At 45.3% G+C, this 22,616-nt stretch overlaps 1 protein-coding gene across 1 annotated transcript in view; it reads left to right on the top strand.

Annotated features, from left to right (window-relative positions):
- The window catches only part of LOC135196974 (peroxiredoxin-2-like), a 33,983-nt gene that overhangs the window by 5,597 nt on the left and 5,770 nt on the right, over positions 1-22,616 (top strand). The window contains exons 2-3 of the mRNA XM_064223848.1: positions 18,886-19,003; positions 19,667-19,802. Of these exons, the coding sequence (XP_064079918.1) occupies positions 18,886-19,003; positions 19,667-19,802 (254 nt within the window). The remainder of the gene's footprint in view (positions 1-18,885; positions 19,004-19,666; positions 19,803-22,616) is intronic.

Here is a 22,616-nt window from a genome sequence, read left to right on the forward strand (position 1 = left end):
CAAAATGTTGTTTTATTGTGTTGATTACAACTGCAATATTGAGTAAGATCAATAAACATTACATAGCCTATATACGCTAATATTGTTCAAATGACCAATGGGAAGGCTGGGAAGGACGTGGTATCAATGCCGAACACGAAAGGGACCTTATGTGAATGACGCCATGTTGGATTTAAAAACTGTCTTTAAAGCATATTTTCATACAATCAACTTACCTGTCAGATATATACTTAGCTAAGACTCCGTCGTCCCCGACAGAAATTCAAATTTCGCGCCACTCGCTACAGGTAGGTCAGGTGATCTACCGGCCTGCCCTGGGCAGCAGGACTAGGAACCATTCCCGTTTTCTATCATAATTTCTCTGTCGCCGGTGGTATCAACATTGTTGTTACTACCTCCTGACCTGAAATCTTATTTCAAAGCATTTGATCATCGTTTCTTCGGACTTTTTGGTGACGTACCTGGATCGTGTTTTTGGCATTCGCTACTGTGGACTGAATTTGGATTTTCTTTTGGATTTTTCTCAGTATGTCTGATTCAAGTGTTAGTGTGAGAATGTGTGTGAATGTAGGCTGCAAGGTGAGGATACTGAAGGCTTCGGTTGATCCTCACACTGTATGTCGTAAATGTAGGGGGTTTGAATGTTCTTCATCTAATACCTGTCATGAATGTGAGGGGTTGAATGCTGAAGAATGGAAGACTCTAACTTCTTACTTGAGGAAGTTAGAAAGGGATAGAGTGAGACGTGCATCAAAGGGTGTGTGTTCAAGGCCTATTGAGCCTTTTATTGAGTCTATCTCTCCTAATCTTAATGTTTTTGATTCTCCCTCTATATCGGGACTTTCACAGGCTTTACATTCAGAATCGGCCTCTGAAATCGCCGACCTGAAGGCTACTATCCACAAGATGAGGTCCAAAATGGCGGCCCTAAAAGGTAAGGATAGTGACAGTGACATGTACAGTGAAGTGAGTGCTCCCAGTGTTGTGGAGGGGGCGTTTGATCGTCTCTGCGACGCTCCCAGGCCTAGACCGCTTCCAAGCTCCATGCCCAGAGAGAAGGAAAGTCGAAAGCCTTAAGGAGGTCGTGGAGAATCCCCAACGGTCAGACGTCCCTTCAGCAGGTTCTGTTTCGAATCGGACTGCTCAGGACCGCGTTAGGAAAAGCGTCCTGCGAGAGTGCTTCTCTTCTTCTCCCTCTCCTTCACCTAAACGATGGTGGAAGGATTCGGATCTTTCCAGGCCCTTGAAAAGGCATTGGAAAGAACCTTCTTTGAACTCGAGCCCTGAGCGCTTTTCTGATGAAGCTCCCTCCTCGATCAAGAAGGCGAAGTTTGTGCCTACGTCTCCCTATATGGATGTATCGGATCGTTCTCCTTCGAGGTCTCCCTCTCCTCCCACTGAGGAGGACGCCGGGGAGGCTTCTAAGAGGATCCTACTTGCTGTGCAGGAATAACTAGCCTCCTTGGTAGGAGTTCTGTCTAGAAATCCTACGCGCAAGAAGGACGTTGCGCTTCCTATCAAGAAGTCTCGTCCTCTTTCTCCTGCCAGGCGCGAGGCTCCTTCCAGACATGGAGCTTCCTCTTTCAAACATGTAGAAGAGGACGTGCATTTCAGAACAAGTGCAAGAGAAACGCATGACAGACGTGAGGCTGCGGACAGGACGCCAGCCGTACGCGAGACGTCTTCTAGGCGAGAAACGTCTTCCAGATACATGCAGCCTATCAGGCACGAGATGACAGCCAGAACGTCAACAGGGCGCGAAGCTTCAGACAAGCGCTTGGCGCCAGCCAGGACGCCAACCAAGCGCGAGGTGTCCTCCAGGCGTGAGGAGTCAACCAGGCGCGAGGCGCCAGCCAAGCGCGAGGCGTCCCCCCCTCAGACATGAGGAGTCAGCCAGGCGCGAGGCGCCAGCCGAGCGCGAGGCGTCATCCAGATGAGAGCAGTCAGCCAGGCGCGAGGCGCCAGCCAGGACGCCTTCCGAGCGCGAGGCGTCTTCCAGGCGCGAGGCGTCATCCAGATACGAGGAGACAGCTAGGCAAGAGGCGCCAACCAAACGCAAGGCGTCTTATAAGCGTCAATCGTCTATCAGACTTGATGCTCCAACCAGGCGTGAGACTTCTACTGTTGTCAAGAGGGACTCTGTACATTCTCTTAGTCCCTCTCCTATAAGGAGTTTGTCTCCCTCGGATAGAAGACTTCCTGTTTTTACTGGAGATTCTCATTTGGATCCCGAGATGGACGAGAATTCTGAAGACGAGGCTCGCGGTAGGGAAGGACTTTCCAGCTACAAAGTCTTAACGGCCCTTCTTCTTGAGGAATATGGGGACGCGTTAACTCCTGCCGCTCCTCCCTCTCCGCGCGCTCTGTTTTCAAGCGCAAAGGTGCCTAAATCCTCATCTTTCTTGAAAATGAGACCTACTATCTCCATGAAGAGGTTTTTGTGATACCTCTCGAAGTGGGGCTGTTTGAGTAGATCTATCCTTGGAGGCAGAGTCCTCGGAAAGTCTACTAGAAAAGACATGACCTCTGTGAACCAGTCGGTCGCTGGCCAGAAGGGGGCGATGAGAGTCATCCTCGTTCCCTCTGATGCCGCGAATTTCCTTATTACTTCCCCTAGGATCTTGAACGGGGGAAAGGCATATACGTCTAGTCCCGTCCAGTCCCAAAGAAGGGCGTCTACTGCTAACTGCTCCTGGGTCTAGAACTGGTGAGCAGTACAGCAGGAGTCTCGTTGTCCTGGAAGTTGCGAAGATGTCTACGAGAGGGACATCCCCATAACTTCCACAACCTCTGGCATACTTCCTGCTTGAAGGGTGGTCCACTCCGTCAGGCCAGAACGTTGACCTTTGGCGACTGATCAGAGATCTTTTTTGGCAACGGTACGTTTTCTACTCCTGATATGAATCTCGTCAGGATAGAGACGTCGTGTGCCTTCGCCCATAACAGGATCTCTTTTGCAAGGAGAAACAGGGATCGAGAGTGGGTTCCTCCCTGCTTGAGGTATGCCAGGGCTGTGGTGGTTGTCAGAGTTGATCTGCACCACATTGCCGGAGACTTCGTCTCCTGAAAGAACTGGAGCGCCAGATGAACTGCTGCCAGCTCCTTGAGGTTTATGTGCCAGGACACCTGTTCCCCTCTCCAGGTGCCTGACACTTCCTCCCCCCCCCAGTGTTGCTCCCCACCCCGCGGAAGACGCGTCGGAAAACAACACTAGGTCGGGGCTCTGAAGCTTGAGGGAAAGACCCTCTGCGAGCTTCAAAGGGTCGGTCCACCATCTTAGATGTTCCTTGACCTCTTCCGATAACACCAGAATCGATTCCAAATTGTTTTGGTGCTTCCAATTGTCCGACAGGAAGAATTGAAGAGGTCTGAGGTGAACCAACCTCCCTAGGGAAACAAACTTCTCCAGTGAGGAAATGGTCCCCAGCAGACTCATCCATGCCCCACCGAGCATGATTCTTTCCCCAGAAAGGTGGACACTTTGCTTAGGCAATCTAGTTGTCGCCCCTGGGACGGGAAAAAACCCGAAAACCCGAAAAGCCAACTGAGTCCATCTGAATCCCCAGATAGACTAAAGACTGAGAAGGGGTCAGATGTGACTTCTCGAGGTTCACCAAAGAAGCCCCAGGGACTTCGTTAACGACAAGGTCGTGTTGCAGGTCCTCCAGACACCGGTCTTTTGAGGAGGCTCGTACGAGCCAGTGTCCAGGTAGAGAGAGATCCTGACTTTGTGGAAAGATGAAGCGACCTCGCAATGTTCTTCATCAGTAGGGTGAAAACCATCGGAGCAGTGCTGAGTCCGAAGCAGAGCGCCCTGAATTGAAACACTTTTCCCTTTCAGGACAAACCGCAGGTATTTCCTGGACTGGGGGTGGATGGGGACGTGGAAATACGCGTCCTGGAGATCTAGTGAAGCCATCCAATCCCCCGGTCTTAAGGCTCCCATCACTGACTGAGGTGGCTCCATCTTGAACCTCGCTTGATGACAAAGAGGTTCAGGTTGCTGACATCGAGTACCGTTTCGCCATTCCCCTGACTGCTTTGGCACCAGGAACAGTCTGTTGTAAAATACCGCGGGGTGTTAATTCAGGTCGGAGACCTGTTCTACGGCGTGTTTCACGATCATCTGATCTAGCAGATCGTAAAGCACTTGTTGCTTTTCTCCCCGATAAGAAGGTGACATGTCCCTGGGTGTCGTAGACAGCGGGGGTGGTTTCAGGAACGGGATCCGGTAACCCTTCTTTAAGATGTCCAAGGACCATTTGTCCGCACCTCTCTCTTCCCAGGCTTGCGCAAAAAGCTGAAGCCTGGCTCCAACCGGTGACTGAAGGACTTCTGTTTCACTTCTTGTTCTTGGCAAGCGCAGTGGCTCTGCCTCTGGAAGTGCCTCTTCCTCGAGGGGCTGGTCTCGAGGAAGAACTACCTCGAAAGGGCTTCGATTTCTTGAGAATCGAAACTCCCGGGACGAAGGAACCGCAGGTCTCCTTGAAGATTGTGCGAGGAGATCTTGCGTGGCCTTCTCCTGTAGGCTGGTAGCAATGTCTTTTACCATAGCCTGGGGGAAGAGATAATCCGAAAAAGGAGCGAAGAGCAAATCTGCCTTTTGTGACGGAGAGACAGATTTAGCAGTAAAATTGCAAAACAGGGATCTCTTCTTCAAGAGCCCTGTGCAAAAAGTGAGTTGTAAGCTCCCCTCCGAACCCATCTCTGACGGCCTTGTCCATACACGACATTACGCTGGACAGCTCCCCCAGACTAATCGAGTCGGAACTCCTAGACTTGGCATCCAGAACGCCCAGACACCAATCTAGAAAGTTAAAGACCTCTAACGTCCGAAAGAGGCCTTTAAGGTGGTGGTCCATTTCCGTAGTAGACCAGGAAACTTTCGAAGAGGACAGGTGAGACCTCCTCGAGGCATCCACAATGCTTGCGAAGTCTCCTTGAGCTGACGACGAGGGAAGCTAATACCTACGTCTTCTCCCGTCTCATACCAAATGCCAGCTTTCCCACTAAGTCTCGAAGGTGCAGGGCAAAAGAAGTCTTTCCCAGAGACTTCCTTTTCTCCATCCAGTCATGGACCTTACGAAGAGCCCTCTTAGTTCCGAAAGGGACTTCTTCATTCTGACAAATGCCGAGACCTTGTTGATCTTGGAAGAAGAAAGTTGCGAGGGAGGAGAGCGAGGAGCTTCCGGATGAAACGTATCTCCAAACTCCGATTGAAGAAGGCGGGTCAATACCTGGTAGTCAGAAGAGACTGCCGCCATAGGTTTCTCATCATCAACTCAACCGAAGCGTCGCTAACCCTCTGCTTCCGACACAGGTGAAGTCGGAGGAAGTAAGGCTGAACTAAGACTATCTGGTCTAAGTTTCCAAGAGGAGCGTTGCTGTGAAGTGGAAGGCAAAGCTGACTCCTTAATAGAAACTCCGGTTGTCTCTAAGACCCGAAGTAACTTGCAAAGTCTCATCAAAAACAGGTGGGTGACGACGAAAATCCACATCCTCGTCCACCCGAGCGTCCGCTGGCGCACACCTGGCGTCCACTGGCGCACGCCTGGCTGCTACTAGCGCGGATTGGCGTCCACTCGCGCACGCTTGGCGTCCGCTGGCGTGCGTATGACGTTCACTAAAGCGCGCTTAACATCTCGCGCGCGCTCCGCTTCCGCCGGTGCACTCTTAGATGCCACTGGCGCTCACATGGCTTCCGACCGAGCGTCAAGATCCTGAACTTGCACAGAAGCGTCCACGCAAATATCGAGCTCTCGCACCGCAAGTTTACGAGTGGGTAATACCGCTTCATGCGCAGAGCGAGTAAATTCCTCTTCACGTCCTCTAGAGAGCCGCTGGGGAGTCGCACGAACTCTAGCAGGCGAAGAAAGTGGAGAGATAGACGAGCGAGGAGAAGGAGAGAGACCTTCTAGATCTCTTCACAGGAAGACGGTCATCCTTTCTCCTGGGACGTGGTTGCGTCCCTCTCTCAGAAAGAGCATCAGCAAGTTGTTGCTGCAAAGAGCGCAGGATCTTCTCAGTAGGAGAGGATTCCTTGTCAGGTGACGGGCTGATCCTGTGAGAAGGCGAGGGGCGAGGGGACGCCTTCTTCTTCTTCCCAGGAACTGCTGTTGAACGCGCTCGGAGCGACTGGGGCGCTCAACAAAGTCATCATCCGATGACTCCTTACGTTTCTTCTGTGGTGGGAAGCTGCGAACATACTCTCAGGCGAAGATCACCGCTCGAGAGCAAAAACTGGACTGAAGCGTCACGATTCACCAACGCTCCTTTTCAGCGGGCGTGAAACAGACTGAGAGCTCCACCCCTTGTGCGGGGAGGAAGCCTCTGAAGAAGAGAAACACTCTTTCAGGAGACGTGCACGCGCACGCTCCTTGGCAGTCTGGGTAGCGTCAACAGATACTGCCGAAGGCACGTCAGATCGGTGGGCGTTCCCCGTAACCCTCCTGCGGCTTTCGACATGCCCTCTCCCTGAAACCTGGGAGTCCGGCCAGCGGTCTAGGCCCAGAGGCGAAATGGGGCCGATCTGACGCACCCTCCACAAACGAAGGGAGCACTGTCACATGGCCCCCCCCAACTATTTGCACCTTCACTTTTGCCTTCTAAGGCGAGCACTTTTGATTCTAAATTACGAATCGACTCTAAGATAAGCGTAAGGGTATTACCCCCCCACAGACACTGTTTCAGGGCCCGAAGGCAACACTACAGGGTTAGGAGTAGTGATTAAAGGAGGGTTAGTAGGAGAAACATGAACTTCCTGACGTTTACCTGAAACGCTCCTGGAGGAAGACCTCCTTAACCTATCCCGTTCAAGCTTACGAAGATAGGACTCATACGCTCTCCATCCAGAATCAGAAAGACACTCAATTCCTTGTAGCGACTTTCATACATACAATCATGCTCCCTGCAACTCTTACACAAAGTATGAGGGTCTACTGATGCTTTCAGTAGCCTACCTCGACAATCATCTTCGGTACAAAACCTGGCGCTAGCCGAACTAGAACCAGACATCTTATTTAAAGAGAAATCAAGCCAAAATCAATCAAATCCACAATTAACGTGTGCCTAGCCACCGATCCAAAAGTCAAAATACCAAAAAATCCAAAAAGGGTACTTATAGTAGCCAAGTTTCCTAAATTCAAGACGGAGGTGCTGAAAACTGTGTTTACAACACCGGCGACAGAAAAATTATGAATAGAAAATGGGAATGGTTCCTGATACCCGCCTCCCAGCGGCAGGAATGGGTACTAACCACCTGACTCCCACAACGTGTGTCGTAAGTTTTTTTTAATTTCTGTCGGACTTTGGAAAATACAGCTATATATATATCTGACAGGTAAGTTTCATGAACAAATTGCTGATTTCCTGCTGTTCCTAAGGGAAGAATCTCATCTATCTGTATCCAGAATAAAGGGATACAGAAGCATGCTTTCGGCAGTCTTCAGGAATAGAGGATTAGATCTGGCAGATAATAAGGATCTCCACGATCTCATAAGATCCTTTGAGACTACGAAGTCTAAGGAACCGGTTCCTCCTAACTGGAACCTAGATGTAGTGCTCAAATTCCTGTCATCAGAAAGGTTCGAACCTCCTCATCTGGCGTCGTTTCGAGACATCACTAGAAAATGCTTATTCCTATTATCTTTAGCTACAGCAAAAAGAATTAGTGAACTGCATGCTCTGGAGAATAGAGTAGGATTCAAGGGGGACTCAGCCATTTGCTCGTTTAAAGCCTTGTTTTTAGCTAAAAATGAGAATCCCTGGCCTAAGACCTTCGAGGTTAAAGGCTTATTGAGTCTCGTAGGTAGAGAAAAAGAGAGGTCTCTATGTCCTGTAAGAGCTCTAAAGTTCTACCTTCAGAGAAAACACCAGATGGGGGGCTCTAGACAAGGTCTTTGGTGCACGGTAAAAGACCCCACAAGACTGATGTCCAAGAATGCTCTTGCATTCTTTGTGAGAAACGTCATTACAGAGGCGCATAAGATCTGTCCTGACGAAGAGTTTCGACTGTTGAGAGTGAAGGCTCATGAAGTGAGAGCAGTAGCGACGTCTCTTTCGTTTCAAAAGAATATGTCACTCAAAAACATCTTGGATACGACATTTTGGAGATGCAACTCAGTATTTGCATCTCATTACTTGAGAGACGTTCGTGTGACCTACGAGAAATGTTTTTCTCTAGGTCCTTTCGTGTCTGCGGATACGATCCTGGGTATAGGAACCAACACCAATCCTTAAGTAGATACATACCTTCTTTTTAGATATGTTCTAGACTTTCTTCTAAAAAAAAGGGGCTTGGTGTCGCACTGGCGGCCAGTCACTGTTGTTCAGTAAGAAACTCTTGTGTATCTTATTAGATGAGTATAATTTTTTTTTTTAATTTATATGTATGTGTGCGTATTGTGAGTTATGGTTGTTGTGAAAGAGTTTGGGGGATAACTCGGAACAATCTTTATTACTAACATGTGGTTAGGATCAGGTGTCGGGATTGGTTGTATGCTCCTTCATAAGGTGTATTGTCATATAAGTGGATCAGCACCCATTGACAAAGTCCTTTCAGGCTCTGCCGAGTAAGCGGATAAGACCCCATCGGCAGACCCACAAGAACTCTCGGCCATAGATCATATATCTCGCTAAAGTTTCTTGAGGTGATGCAGATTACTGGGCAACACCCACGAAGTCTACCACCTATCAGGTAGGAACCAAGGTTTATTTATACCTACAACATATGTTGTTTACCTGTCTATTCCAGAAGTAGCTGTCTCTTACCCTCCACCAAAAAGGGTGCCAATCAGCTAAGTATATATCTGACAGGTAAGTTGATTGTATAAAAATGAAAATGATATTGTTAAGATACAATAAAGTTTGTACATACTTACCTGGCAGATATATACTTAGCATATAGATCGGTCGTCCCGACAGAATTTCAAAACTCCGCGGCACACGCGACAGGTAGGTCAGGTGATCCACATTCCCGCCGCTGTGGGGGGCGGGGTCTGGAACTATTCCCGTTTTCTAAGCCATAATTTCTCTTCCACCTGTCTCCTGAGGGGAGGATGGGTGGGCCATTAATCGTATATATCTGCCAGGTAAGTATGTACAAAACTTTATTGTATCTTAACGAATATCATTTTTGTACAAGTAACTTACCCAGCAAGATATATACTTAGCTGATTGGCACCCTTGGTGGCGGGCAAGGCAAGAGACAGCTAAAAACAAAACAATACTTAAACTAATACATTAAAAACAGGGAAAAAACAACCTATGTTCTTGGATAACATAATCCATAGTTCCTACCTGATTGGGCTGAAGACTTCATGACTACTGTCGATGAGTCTGCTTGCCTCAAGAGTTTCAACGAGGAATGAACCTATGGTTGAATAACTCTTTGGATCGTGTCAATGGGGGCTAGCCCGCTTACGCGACAGAGCCTATACTGGATCGTACCAATGGGGGCTGACCCACTTACATGGTAGAGCCTTGACCTTTGTCATATCAATGGAGACTCGCCCTCTTACATGACAGAGTTAAGGTTATTAAAAAAATTCACAAAGAGCACTGAAGCCAATCCCGATCACCTGACCATGTTAGTATTGTTATAATCTATGAATTGTAAGAGGGTTCCCTATTCCCTCTGACAATTAACCAATAAAAACAACCACCAATAAACAGTAATTTAAGCATTAAACTAAATAGGAAGGATTAGCCTCAGCCCCTTCTCCCAGCACTGAATTCGCCGAAACATACGCTCCCAGAGCAAAGCACTTTTCGTACGAAATTTTAACGTTCTTAGGTAATTCGAGGCGAACACCGAATTAATTACTCCAAAATGTCGACTCTATAAGAGCCTGAAGAGACCATGTTTTGTGAAATGCCATAGACGTAGCTATGGCTCTCACTTCATGAGCTCTCACTCTGAGAACCTTGAGATGCTCTTCTTCGCACTTAAGGTGAGCTTTCCCTTATTACATCTTTTATGAAGTATGTAAGGGCGTTTCTTAGAAATCGATCTTTTCGGATCTCTTACAGAGCACCAAGACTTTCTTCTGTACCTTTCAGCAACTTCTTCTTCTCCAGGTAGAACTTGAGTGCCCTGACTGGACACAAAGTCCTTTCTAGTTCTCTCCCTGTTAATGAAGATAGTCCTTTTATCTCAAAGCTTCTTGGCCAAGGCTTTGAGGGATTTTCATTTTTCATTTTTTGCTAGAAAATGTTTAAAGGAGCAAATCGCTGAATCCTTCTTAAACCCCACTTTTACCTTCCAAAGCTTGCAACTCGCTAATTCTCTTGGCTGTTGCTAACGCAAAAAGGAATAATGACTTTCTCGTTAAGTCTCTAACGAAGTCTGCGTGAGACGGTTACAAATTTTTCCGACATTAGGAACTTGAGGACCACATCCAAGTTTCCAGCTAGGCTTCTTGATTACATGTTCTTTCGTGGTCTCAAAAGACCTTATAAGGTCATGAGATCTTTATTATTCGTCAGATCTATTCCTCTATGTCGAAAAACTGAGGCCAGCATACTTCTGTAACCCTTCACTGTTGAAAACTGCCAGGTTACAGTCTTTTCTCAAATATAGGAGAAACTCAGCGATTTCAGTTACAGAGGTACTGGAGGAGGATATTTTCTTTCCCTTTCACCACTTCTAAACAACTCCCACTTCGACTGATATACTTTAGAAGTGGAGACTCTTCTGGCTCTTGCAATAGCCTTCGCCACTTCTCGTGAAAGCCCCTTGCTCTGACAAGTCCTTCGACAGTCTGAAGGCGGTCAGACTTAGAGCGGGGAGGTTTTTGTGAAACCTGTCGAAGTGGTGTTTGTTTGAGAAGATCGTTCCTTAGTGGAAGCGATCTTGGAAAATCCACTGACCACTCCAGCACCTCTGTGAACCAATCGAGAGCCGGCAGAAGGGAGCGATGAGGGTCATTCTTCCTTCCGAGCAAGCGAACTTCCTCAATACTTCTCCTACTATCTTGAAAGGAGGGAAGGCGTATTGCGTCCAAGCCCGTCCAATCTAGCAGAAAGCTGTCTACTGCTACTGCTTGAGGATCCGAGTCGGGGAGCAATAGGTTTCTAATCTGTGATTCTTGTTGGTCGCGAACAGGTCTATATTGGGCCTTCCCCCACAGATGCCAAAGTTGTTGGCAATCTGAGGATTGAGAGTCCATTCCGTGGGTAGGACTTGTTCTTTTCTGCTTAACAGATCTGCCCGGACATTTTTCTCTCCCTGCACAAACCTTGTGAGGAGAGAGATCTTCCTTTCCTGAGCCCAAATCAGCAGATCCTTTGCTGATTCGTACAGGGAAAAGGAATGTGTCCCCCCTGTTTCTTTATATAAGCGAGGGCTATTGTGTTGTCCGTGAGTGAATCTGAATCCCCAGACCTGAGACCTGTTCCTCGAAATGAACAAAGCTAGATGAATGGCTGTTAGCTCTTTCTTGTTTATGTGCCAGGACACTTGTTCTCCTTCCCAAGTGCCTGACACTTCTTCCGAACCTAGGGTCGCTCCCCACCCTGAATCTGAGGGCGGTCTTGCAAACAACGCTAGGCGAGGGTGGGTTCTGTAAGCGAAGGGAGATTCCCTTGCTTAGTTTCTGTGGATCTAAACCACCAACGGATATTCTCCTTGATCCCTTTCGAGATTGGAAATGTATCTCCTAGATTGTTGGACTTCCAATCCCACTTCTCCTTCAGATAAAATTGAAGGGGTCGTAGTGTAGTCTTCCTAAGGAAACGAACTGTTCCATCGAGGAGAGGGTCCCCAGTAAGCTCATCCATTCCCTCGCGGAACAATGTTTCTTTCCTTAAGAAGACTGCCACCTTTTCTAAGCAGCGTTCTCTCCTTCCTCGAAGGATACGCTAGAAAATCCGAGAATCCATCTGAATCCCCAGATAGACAATACTCTGCTGGGGAGTCAGCATGGATTTCTCGCGATTTACTAAAAGTCCTAAGGACTTTGTCAACTTTAGAGTAACTATAGGTCCTCAGACATTTTTTCTCCGATTGGGCTCTTATTAGCCAATCGTCCAGATATAACGAGATCCTGATCCCTTCCAGATGTAGCCAATAAGCTACATTCTTCATGATGTCCGTAAAGACTTGAGGGGCAGTCGAAAGTCCGAAGCACATCGCTCGGAACTGGAACACTTTCCCTTGGAACATGAACCTCAGATACTTCCTTGCTGCCCCGGATGAATTGGCATATGGAAATACGCATCCTGAAGGTCCAGGGACACCATCCAGTCCCCTGGACGAAGAGCAGATAGAACAGAGGAAGAAACGTCTCCATTGAAAATTTCTTCTTTCAATACAAAAAGAAATTCAGGGCACTGACAGTCTAGAACCGGTCTCCATCCCCCCGATGGGCTTTCGGTACCAGGAATAGCCGATTGTAGAATCCTGGAGACTGGAGATCTTGAACCAGTTCTACCGCTTCCTTGGAAATCATCTGTTCCACTGCTTGCAAAATAGCAAGCTTTCGGACCGGATCCGAGTATCTTGCGGTCAACTTCCCTTGGAGTTGTCGTCAAGGGAGGATTTTCCCTGAAGGGGATCAAGTATCCTTTTTTCAAGGATAGAGAGGGACCAGGAGTCTGCTCCCTTCTGCGCCCAGACTTTGGCAAAGTGGAGTAGTCTTGGCGCCTACTTTCGTCTGGAGGACTTCCTGCTCATCTAGACTTCCCGAAGGACCTTCTAGATGGTCTACTTCTTCTCTCTGGTCTGCGATCCTCTAAGAGGGGCTAGAAGAGGAGGCACCTCGAAGGGCTGTACAAAAGAGGGTCTCTCTTTTTCTCTATAGGCACTGCCGGCCTAAACAACTTCTTGGCTGAGTGCGTGAGGAGATCCTGAGTTGCCTTCTCCGTAAGAGATTTAGAAACCTCTCTAACAGTCTCTTGTGGAAATAGGTGCGGGGATAACGGTGCAAAAGAAGAGATGTCCTTTGCAAAGGTGATACTGCTCTTGCTAAGAAAGAGCTAAAGACCGATCTCTTCTTTAATACTCCCGTTCCAAAAAGAGAGGCAACTTCAACGGAACCGTCCATGACCGCTCTGTCCAGGCAAGCCAGGACGCTCGAAAGTTCCTCCATGGAAACAAAGTCAGTGTCCTGAGCTCTCTTCGCTAAAAGCTCCCAAAGCCCAATCCATAAAATTGAAGACTTCTAGGGTTTTAAAGAGGCCCTTTAGAAGGTGGTCTAGCTCACACATGCCCCAAGTTGCCTTAGCAGACAGCAAAGACTTCCTCCTAGAAGAGTCCACTAAGGAAGCAAAATCCGATCTGCGGAAGGAAGGCCTAACCCCATAGGTTCTTTGGTCTCGTACCACCTTCCTGGTTTGCCTGTTAACTTGGAAGGAGGGCAGGAAAAGGGAAAAAACTGTCTTGCCCGCTTCCCTTCTGGAAGTCAACCACTCTGAAAAAGTCTTTAATGCCTTTTTCATACAAAGAGCGGGGCGCATCTTGACGAAGGAAGACGACTTGAGAGCTTTAGTGCTAGACATCAACGATCCTGGTGAAGGAGGGTCCGCAGGATGAAGGGAGTCTCCGAACTCCTTTAGCAGCAAAAGAGAAAGTCTCTTGTAGTCAGAAACTGCTACATCTACTGGCTCGTCGTCTTCCGATACTGTCCGCCAAAAAACTGATCCACAGAAGGAGACCGTTTTGGAGTGATCTGGCTCTTCCCGGGAGAAGAACTCCTTTCCCGAGAAGGGGAGCGCGGAACATTAGCACTTCTATACGAAGAGTGAGGCTCCTGCCTGTCGGAAACACTCTTGCGCCTACTAGACTCTTGTTGTCTAGGTTCGCGGCGCTTGCTAGGCTCCTGGCGTCCTGATTCAGGCGCTTGAAAAGATCCCCGCGTCCTGATTCCTGACGCTTAACAGGCTCTTGGCGCCCTAACACTTGACGCCTAACGTACTCCTGGCGTCCTGCCTCCTGGCGTCCTAACTCCTGGCGCCCTGACTCCTGGCGCCCTGACTCCTGGCGTCCTGGCTCATGGCGTCCTGATTCCTGCCTTCTAGCAGAATCCTGACGTCCTGAATCCTGTGTTCTGAGAGGCTCTTGACGCCCTTTCGCGTCTTGCTGCCTCTTTGCGCCTGTCTGGCTCCTGGTCCTGCAGACCCAAAGGATCCTGATACTTAAATCGGTTTTCCGGTTCCTTGAACCTAAACCGATCGAGACTTCTGCTCAATTCGCGGCGTCTCAGAGGGCGCTTCGGGGAAGACAGCCTATAGGGCGAAAGGCCTCTTCTCTCAGGAGAACAACTCCTATCAGACGAGTCTCTCGACGAAGGCGATAAACGCCCTGGAGATCGTGAGGGTTCTCTCTATACGAAGAGGGGCGCTTAGCGGAACTCTTAGGGAGCGAGACATCCTTCCTCCTTGTAGAGTCCTTAGCAAAAGAGCCTACGAGAGAAGCTAACTGCTCTTGCAGATTAACCCAAAAACTTCTTCGTAGGATCCTGAAGAGAAGGCTCCTCTTGTTTAGTCTTCTTAGGTCCCGAAGGCCAATCATCGGGAAAACGCTCTGGTGGGCTGGAGTCAGCCGCGTCTTTCCTTTAGGAGCCTTCCAGGCTCTCTTCAAATGGGCGCGAAAGAGAGGCCGAACTCCATCCTCGTTTAGGAGAGGAAGAGTCTGAGGCCGAAAAACACTCCCTTAGGACGCCTTTTCTGCGGCAATCTGAGGCAGCCTGGGACTTAACAACAGGATCTGCCGAAGGGACGCCTGACCGTTGGGGATGTTCTGCATCCTCCCTGCGGCTTTCGACATTCCTCCTCCCCTGGTCCTGGGAGTTTGGAAGCGGTCTAGGCCTAGGAGCAATGAGGAACCGGTCAGACGCCCCCTCCACTGCACTGGGGACACTGCACAAGTCACTATCACCACTCTTACCTTGGTTTAGAGCTCGTAGCTGAGCTTGAAAGTTTCTTAATTGAAGCTTTACATTTTCCCTCTCTGACGAAGAATCTTTGGATTCAGAACAGGGAGAAGCAGCTGAGGCTAAGGGAAAATCATTAGTAGAGAGTTAACTTCTTGTTCTAAGGAGCAAGATCTACTAGATGACCTAGCTGAAGCCTTTCTCAACTCTATCTCTCTCAAGCTTCCTAACATATGACGATAAGTCCTTCCATTCAGCTCCGTAAGTTCTCGCATTCAACACAGGTGTTAATAAAAGAACATTCATTCTCCCTGCATTTAGCGCAAATACTAGAGGATCTAATGCCGATTTAGGCAGCCTAACCTTACAACCTTCCCTACTGCAAACTCTAAACATAGGTGAAGCCTTAGCGTCAGACATCGTGAAAGAGTAGTCAAAACCAAACCAAAGTCGAAAAACAGTCCACAATAACGTATGCCAAGCCAGAGAAAAAAACAGAATACGTACCAAAAAACCAATCCAAATTCTCGGCAAACGAGTTTGAAATCCAAGATGGAGGAACGAACAATAGGTGTTGTCCGTTCAACCGACAGAGAAATTATGGCTTAGAAAACGGGAATAGTTCCAGACCCGCCACCCAGCGGCGGGAATGGGTGGATCACCTGACCTACCTGTCGCGTGTGCCGCGAGTTTTGAAATTCTGTCGGACGACCGAGTCTATAGCTAAGTATATATCTGCTGGTAAGTTACTTTGTACAAAAATGATATTGTTATGATACAATAAGTTTCATACATACTTACCGGCAGCTATATACGATTATGGCCCACCCAGCCTCCCCGCAGGAGACAGGTGGAAGAGAGAAAATATGATAGAAAACGGGAATGGTTCCTAGTCCTGCCGCCCAGGGCAGGCCGGTAGATCACCTGACCTACCTGTAGCGAGTGGCGCGAAATTTGAATTTCTGTCGGGGACGACGGAGTCTTAGCTAAGTATATATCTGCCAGGTAAGTATGTATGAAACTTTATTGTATCATAACAATATCATTTTATGAAGACCTCGCATGCTTATTTTAGTTCGTATGGGGCTTTCATTTATCACATTAGGTTGATGAAACTTCAATCTTTTAAATGGTATGCTTAAAGATGTAATTGTATCTTGTTTTACCAATTAAATATGGAGTGAATAAGGTTGATCTATCTGAGTAAGATGGACTCAAGGCAGTTGTTTCCCCAATGATTTATCAATTAGAATGAAAATGTAAAAAGTAAATAATGTGCATGTTAGATAGTACAGGACAGTTATAGCCAATTATTTCAAATAAAGTATAGCTTAGGGGAAGCAACCGCCTTGAGTCCAACATCTCAGGCAGATCACCCTTATTCACTCGATATTTAATTTGTGAAACAATAATACAATTACGTACATCTTTAAGCATACCATTCAAAAGATTGAAGTTTCATAATGTGATATATGAAAGCACCATATGAACTAAAATAAGCATGTGAGGTCTTTGTCAAATGTTTTAAAGGCAGTTTTCAAATCAATATGACGTCTCTCGCATCCAGTCTCTTTCGTAACTGGCATCAAAACCACGTCCTTTCCAGCCTTCCCAGCGCTCATTTGAACAATATTAGCGTAAAATGTAACGTTTATTGATATTACTCAAGATTGCAATTGTAATTAGCACAATAAAACAACATTTTGTTGCCTATATTAGTGAAAGTATGAGATATTTTAATGTCGGGGTCATGGTTTGAACTGAAATTAATTTTTACCTTGTAATCGGTGGTTTAATCCTTACTGCCATCACAAATGAAACTCCACAGTGCTTATTTGATTGTAATTATACACATTTTGTTCTTAATTCACTCCTTTAGCACATGAAATGTTAAGTTTATTGACACAAGTGACTCCTCAAACATGGAGATGGCGTCAATCTTCTACACGTAAGGTATTTTAAGTGAAAATTTTGAAAGCCTCATGGAGGTAAGTTTGCACTGCGCATGGCTAGACTGTCATTAACCTCTGTTTAATCTTAAATTATGACATTATTTTGTACTTTGGAAGAAAACTCTTAGTTTTAAAGATAAGTAGAGGTCTCATGTTGGCCTTCGAGAGGCTGTCACATCCTTCATAGAGCACTTTCCAAGGACCCTTCCCGAGAGAATCGGTCTACTCTAACAGCCTCACTTCGAGAGGTACCTAAAACCTCTCCGCTCTGAGTCTGAATGCGTTCAGACTGTCGAGAAGCGACAGGATCTTCAAGATTAATGGCAAGTCTCATTGCCAAGGCAAAGCAGTGCTGCCTATCTTGCAGTGTACCAATCGGAGTGGGCCGTTTCTGGAGATAGTGCAGGAAGAATGACTGTTCCTCCACCTTGACCTCTGTGAATTACTTTACCGTCTTCCCTTTCCGTCTGAAGTAGGGGAGAAGCTAGCAGTCCCAACTATTGTAGAATACGGAAATATGTTGTGGGCGGCCTCTAGGCTCAAAGATTTGGATCTGTCAAACAACAAAGCCCTTCACGATCTTTGAGGTCTGTGTAAATCTTGAAATTGTCTGGATCGAAGCTTCCAGCATGGAACTTAGATGTAGTCTGAAGTTCCTGATGTCAAAGCATTTCGAACCTTTCCTTTCTGTAAACTTAATGCACATGACCAGAAAGGCTAATTTTCTAACCTCTCTAGCTACGGCAAAGATGGTTAGTGAGGTTTTAGCCATCATCAGAGGTTTTGGCTTTAGAGGACATAATGCGGTGTGTCCTCTAAGCCTCCCGTTCTTGCTAAGAACGAAAACCCGTCTAACCCTTGGCTCAGAAGCCTGAAGATTGAGGGGATGGCACAAATTATTGGGCAAAAGCCACAGAGAGTCCTGTGCCCTGTCGGGGCTCTCAAGTTTTATCTTGATAAAACTAAAGAAAGTAGAGGTCATTCGGACAATCTGTGGTGTTTCGTAAAAGACCAGACTTGCCCATGTCGAAGAACGCCCTGGCGTTATGGTTGAGGAGTTCTTTCAGAGAGGCTCATTCGTTGTGTATATAATTAAGTACCCACCCACCTCCCCTCAGGGGACAGTGGCATTAGAAAATCTGAATAGAAGATGGGAATGGTTCCTGATACCCGCCTCCCAGCGGCGGGAATGGGTACTAACCACTGGCCGACCACTGCGTGTGCCGGAGTTTTTGAAATTCTGTCGGACTTCGGAGAATACAGCTAATTATATTATATTAGGATATAATAATATAATATATGTATATATTACTATATATATCTATTATATATATATTATATCTATCTATATCTATTCTATATAGTCTATTATATTATATCTATATATATCTATATATATATCTACTACTTACTAATATCTATATATATATATGCATGCATGCATGTCATTGCATGCATGCCAGGGTAAGTATGAACAAACTTTATTGTATCATGACAATAACATTTCTGGTAAGAATTGGCATGCAATAATAGATACAAGGTGGTTTCTGACAAATTTACAGTGTAAATGAGGGAACCTTTGCTTTGCCTATACTGTGCCACCCCAAATCCTAGGGTAAACTTGCCAAATTCGTAGATACACAGTGCAAACAAAAAATTAGTCAATCTAACCCATGGTATTCACAGAAACAAATATAAAGTTGCTGTATTATAGATGTAGATAAAACCATGTTTTACCAGAAATAAATGACTTGCTCACAAGCTATGCATAGGTATTATATGGATTGGTAGAAATATACAAAACTGCAAGGTGTAGAAATGTTAAATATTGTGCATGCATATTTTGAAGTGATAAGATCCTTAGGATTTGGTATCTCACGCTATTTGCATAATAGTTTTTGCTTTTGGTTTCAGTATTCAAAGAAAGCTTTGGCTGTGTGTGTATTATCCAGGTTACTATTAATGTAATATTCACAGAAACATAGAGATCAAACCGTTTTATTGTACTTCTGATGTTTGCTTTTTTCAGTATTAAAATTATTGAAATATAACTTATATTACAGTTAGCAAACCAGCTCCATCATGGGAAGGAACAGCAGTTATTGATGGTCAGTTCAAAGAGTTGAAGTTGGAAGATTATCGTGGGAAATACTTGGTTTTCTTTTTCTACCCCTTAGATTTGTAAGTACAGAACAATTTTATTCTTTCAAAATACAACAGAAAAATACAGTGATTAGGAGATTGTTTTGCATTATATCCTTCCTTTTCATTTGATATCTCCATGACTTTTTGTGTTACTTTCTAAAGGTACACGTATTTTGTACTACATATTTACCTTATCCCAGAGTAGATATGAAGTGGAAAACTGAAAGTATTTCATCTTCAATGAAATTGTAAATCCCATACTTGTCTACTTTTGCAAGCCTGTCACATGCTTCAGAGGTGCTCTTTTTTGGATTTAGTCATTTTTCAGGGAAGAGTAATTCGGTTAACAGCAAATACATAATAAGGGAAGTTATCTTTGGATGAATCAATAGTTCCACCTTTTGAAAAGGCAACTATATATGTTTATTGCCTATTTATTTAGGAAAGCATGTAAATAATAAGCTGTTCTATCCTCTTGATAAAGGTTTCTAGTTTCTGCCAACAGGGTGCCTGTTTATATTCAAGCACATATTGTCATTTCGAATATCACATTCCATTGATTTTCAGTTCAGATGAAATGCATTATATACATACTACAGATTCTGACAGCGGAATAATTTTGAATATAGTTTTGCATTATGTTTGCCCATTTTCCTTCAATATGGGTAGCTTGTTATTATTTCCGTCAATTATTTTCAGCACTTTTGTATGCCCAACTGAAATTCTTGCATTCAACGACCGTGTCAATGAATTCAGGGCTTTGAACACAGAAGTTGTGGCCTGTTCAATTGATTCTCACTTCACTCACTTGGCATGGACTAATACACCAAGAAAGGTATGTATATATTGGCTTTTGCTTTAGATTATATGGTTACTGTTATCATGAATGGAATATGTAGGTATGTGTAGTACTGTGGTTTAGAAATATTTGAACTCAATATAGTGGGATTCAAGGAGCAGTTTATTTTAGTGTAATAATGGAAAATAAAAAAGGTGTAAATTTGGCCTTGTCTATGGTCTTTGTCCTTAAATACTGTTCGTCCATCCATCATTGGCAGTATTAAGCTCTCCTAATTTCATTTATACCCCCCCAAAAAAAAACCCTGCCCTAACCACCCACACTTATTTTTGTTTTGTTTTGTTTGTCTATTAGTTGTGATGTACAGTACAGCTTTTATAATAACATTTTTACTTTAAATGTCACTTTAGTAATTATTCTAGAACTGATTGGACTGCTGTAGTTTAGAATTTGAACTTTTCAGTCATAACTGTAAAGTAGATAGAGGCTAAAATCAAATGTATATCAATTATAGCACAGTACCATGTTCTGCTGCTAGATTATTTAGTTCATGATGATAAATTGCACATGCCCAACTACATATTTACATAGTTCTATTATATATCTTAATGTTTTAACGACATATGATCCATTTGGTACAGTTGTCAGCGTTATTTTGTGGATTTTCATTTTATATAGTCCCTGGTCCCACTAAGAATTTTGTTAAAGAGTGTTACCTTTAATGATAGTATGGTTATAAAATTTACTGAGGAATTTGGTTTTAATCTATTTTTATGGAAGCAGTGGTGCAATGATAAGTAACCCTTGTCTTTTAGTTCAGGCCTGACGGAGACAAAATGAACGGTGAAGGAGGATACTTGAGCTAAACATTTAGGGAACAGTTAGGCCACTTTTGGAAGTTGGTGTGTTACAGGAGTGTTGGTAAATTGAAGCATGGCAATTCTAGTCATAAAAGTTCCTTTAGAAACTTTTGGTCCTTTACAATAGGATAACCTAGCAAATGTGGGATGGAACAGCCATTTAAAACTTACTGATGAGTCAACTATTGACGGGTAGGGAAAGCCCTGCCAGCCTGTTGGTCTGCACTCCAATTTGCTTTTGGCCCTTGTTAGATGCAGGTGGTTTCCTTTGGCTCTCAGACTGTCGTTTGCATTAGGATAGGGTTGCAAATGTGGAATGGAATGGCCATTTAAAACTTGCTGACAAGGAAGTCAACTACCAAGGGGGGAAGGGGAAGCCCTGCCAGCCTGTTGATCTGCACTCTACTTTCCTTTTGGCCACTGTTAGATGCAGATGGCTTCCTTTGGCTCTCTTTCTTTGTCTTTAGTTTTGATATTGTGATTTGTGATGTGTGTTTGATATAAAAATGGATCAAACATATAATCTTTCTCACCACTGGTACTTCTTCCTTCTCACCCTGGACTTTGACTGCTAATAAATGGGAGAAGAAGGCTCCTGTCTCTAATAAATGGGAGAAGAAGGCTCCTGTCTCTGTGCAGGAAGTTTGTACGCAAGACTCCCAGCATTTGTTAATGTCTGTGGAGAGCACCAACGGGACACTTGGTAGGGGTACTGCTGAATCTGTTACCCCAAGGAAGGATGCAACCACTATCTGTCAAGTCCCTTGGACCTAAGGGTACTGGCACCAGACCGGTTAGGAAGGCTGACCAGTCCAGTCAGGGTTCATGTTCCATCAGTCTATGACCCTTGGCCAGCATGGCCCAGCAATAAGTGGGGAAGGAGTAAATAGGTGATCTATCATCTCCCTCCTGCTCTGCAATGAGAGCAGTCCAGATGGCCTTGGGTAAGGGATTCTGCCTAGTCTGGAGGATCACCAGGACATGGCATGAGGAGGTTCCCCATTTTGGTTTCCTTGTCTGTAGAGGTTTCAGCCTCTGGGAAGACAATGTTACGCTTTGGGGGAGAGCCCCACCCATGTTTGCATGAGTGGGACCACTCTCCCCAGATGGAGTAAATCAGAAGATATGGGATCATGAAGGGTCTTTTACCCAAGGACTTGGATACTCCCGAGTTGCAGAGGCAGATTTGACAAGTCAAGCTGAATAGGGGCAGCACAGTGACCAGGACTAAAGTACTGTGGCTGCACTATATAGTGTGTAGCATCTTTGCAATTGTTTTCCATTCAAACTCCAGTTGTGTAGCTTAGCATTTACACTGTAGTTAAAATATTTAATATATAGAGTAGCTATAAAGAAGTGTGGAGGAGTTTGCTAAGTTACAAGGTGAATATGCTCCTAGAATATCTTGTCTGTTAACATCAACTTATACATCATGTACATCTGTACTATACTTACATTAATAGTTCCTCGTTGGAAGAGTGGTTTGCGCTCGACCACCAAACCGGTGGTCCGAAGTTCAATTCTCGGCCTGGCCAATGCGGAATCAGAGGAATTTATTTCTGGTGATAGAAATTCATTTCTCGATATAATGTGGTTCGGATCCCACAATAAGCTGTAGGTCCTGTTGCTATTTGGTTCCTAGCCACGTAAGAATATCCAATCCTTCGGGCCAGCCCTAGGAGAGCTGTTAATCAGCTCAGTGGTTTGGTTAAGATATACTTAACTTATGTTAAAATGTCAAGTGTAAAATTATAGCATTCTAGTTAAGGTTGAGACAAATTACTTGCAGTCAGTCTGTTTTTATGCTCACCCTACCCCCCTCTAAAGGATTGGGTTTATGGAACTTGGAGCATTTGATATGGCTAAATTTTGAGCAGTGGAAGGTGAAAGGTAAATTGATAGAATTCTAATAAGTGGCATCTTGCTCTGAATGGGTCAGAAGACAGCAGTTTTTTTTTTTTTTTAATGGTAAGAAGTAACTGTGCCAGAA

Source organism: Macrobrachium nipponense, chromosome 18 (assembly GCF_015104395.2).
Source record: "Macrobrachium nipponense isolate FS-2020 chromosome 18, ASM1510439v2, whole genome shotgun sequence".
NCBI classification, from domain to species: Eukaryota; Metazoa; Arthropoda; class Malacostraca; order Decapoda; family Palaemonidae; genus Macrobrachium; species Macrobrachium nipponense.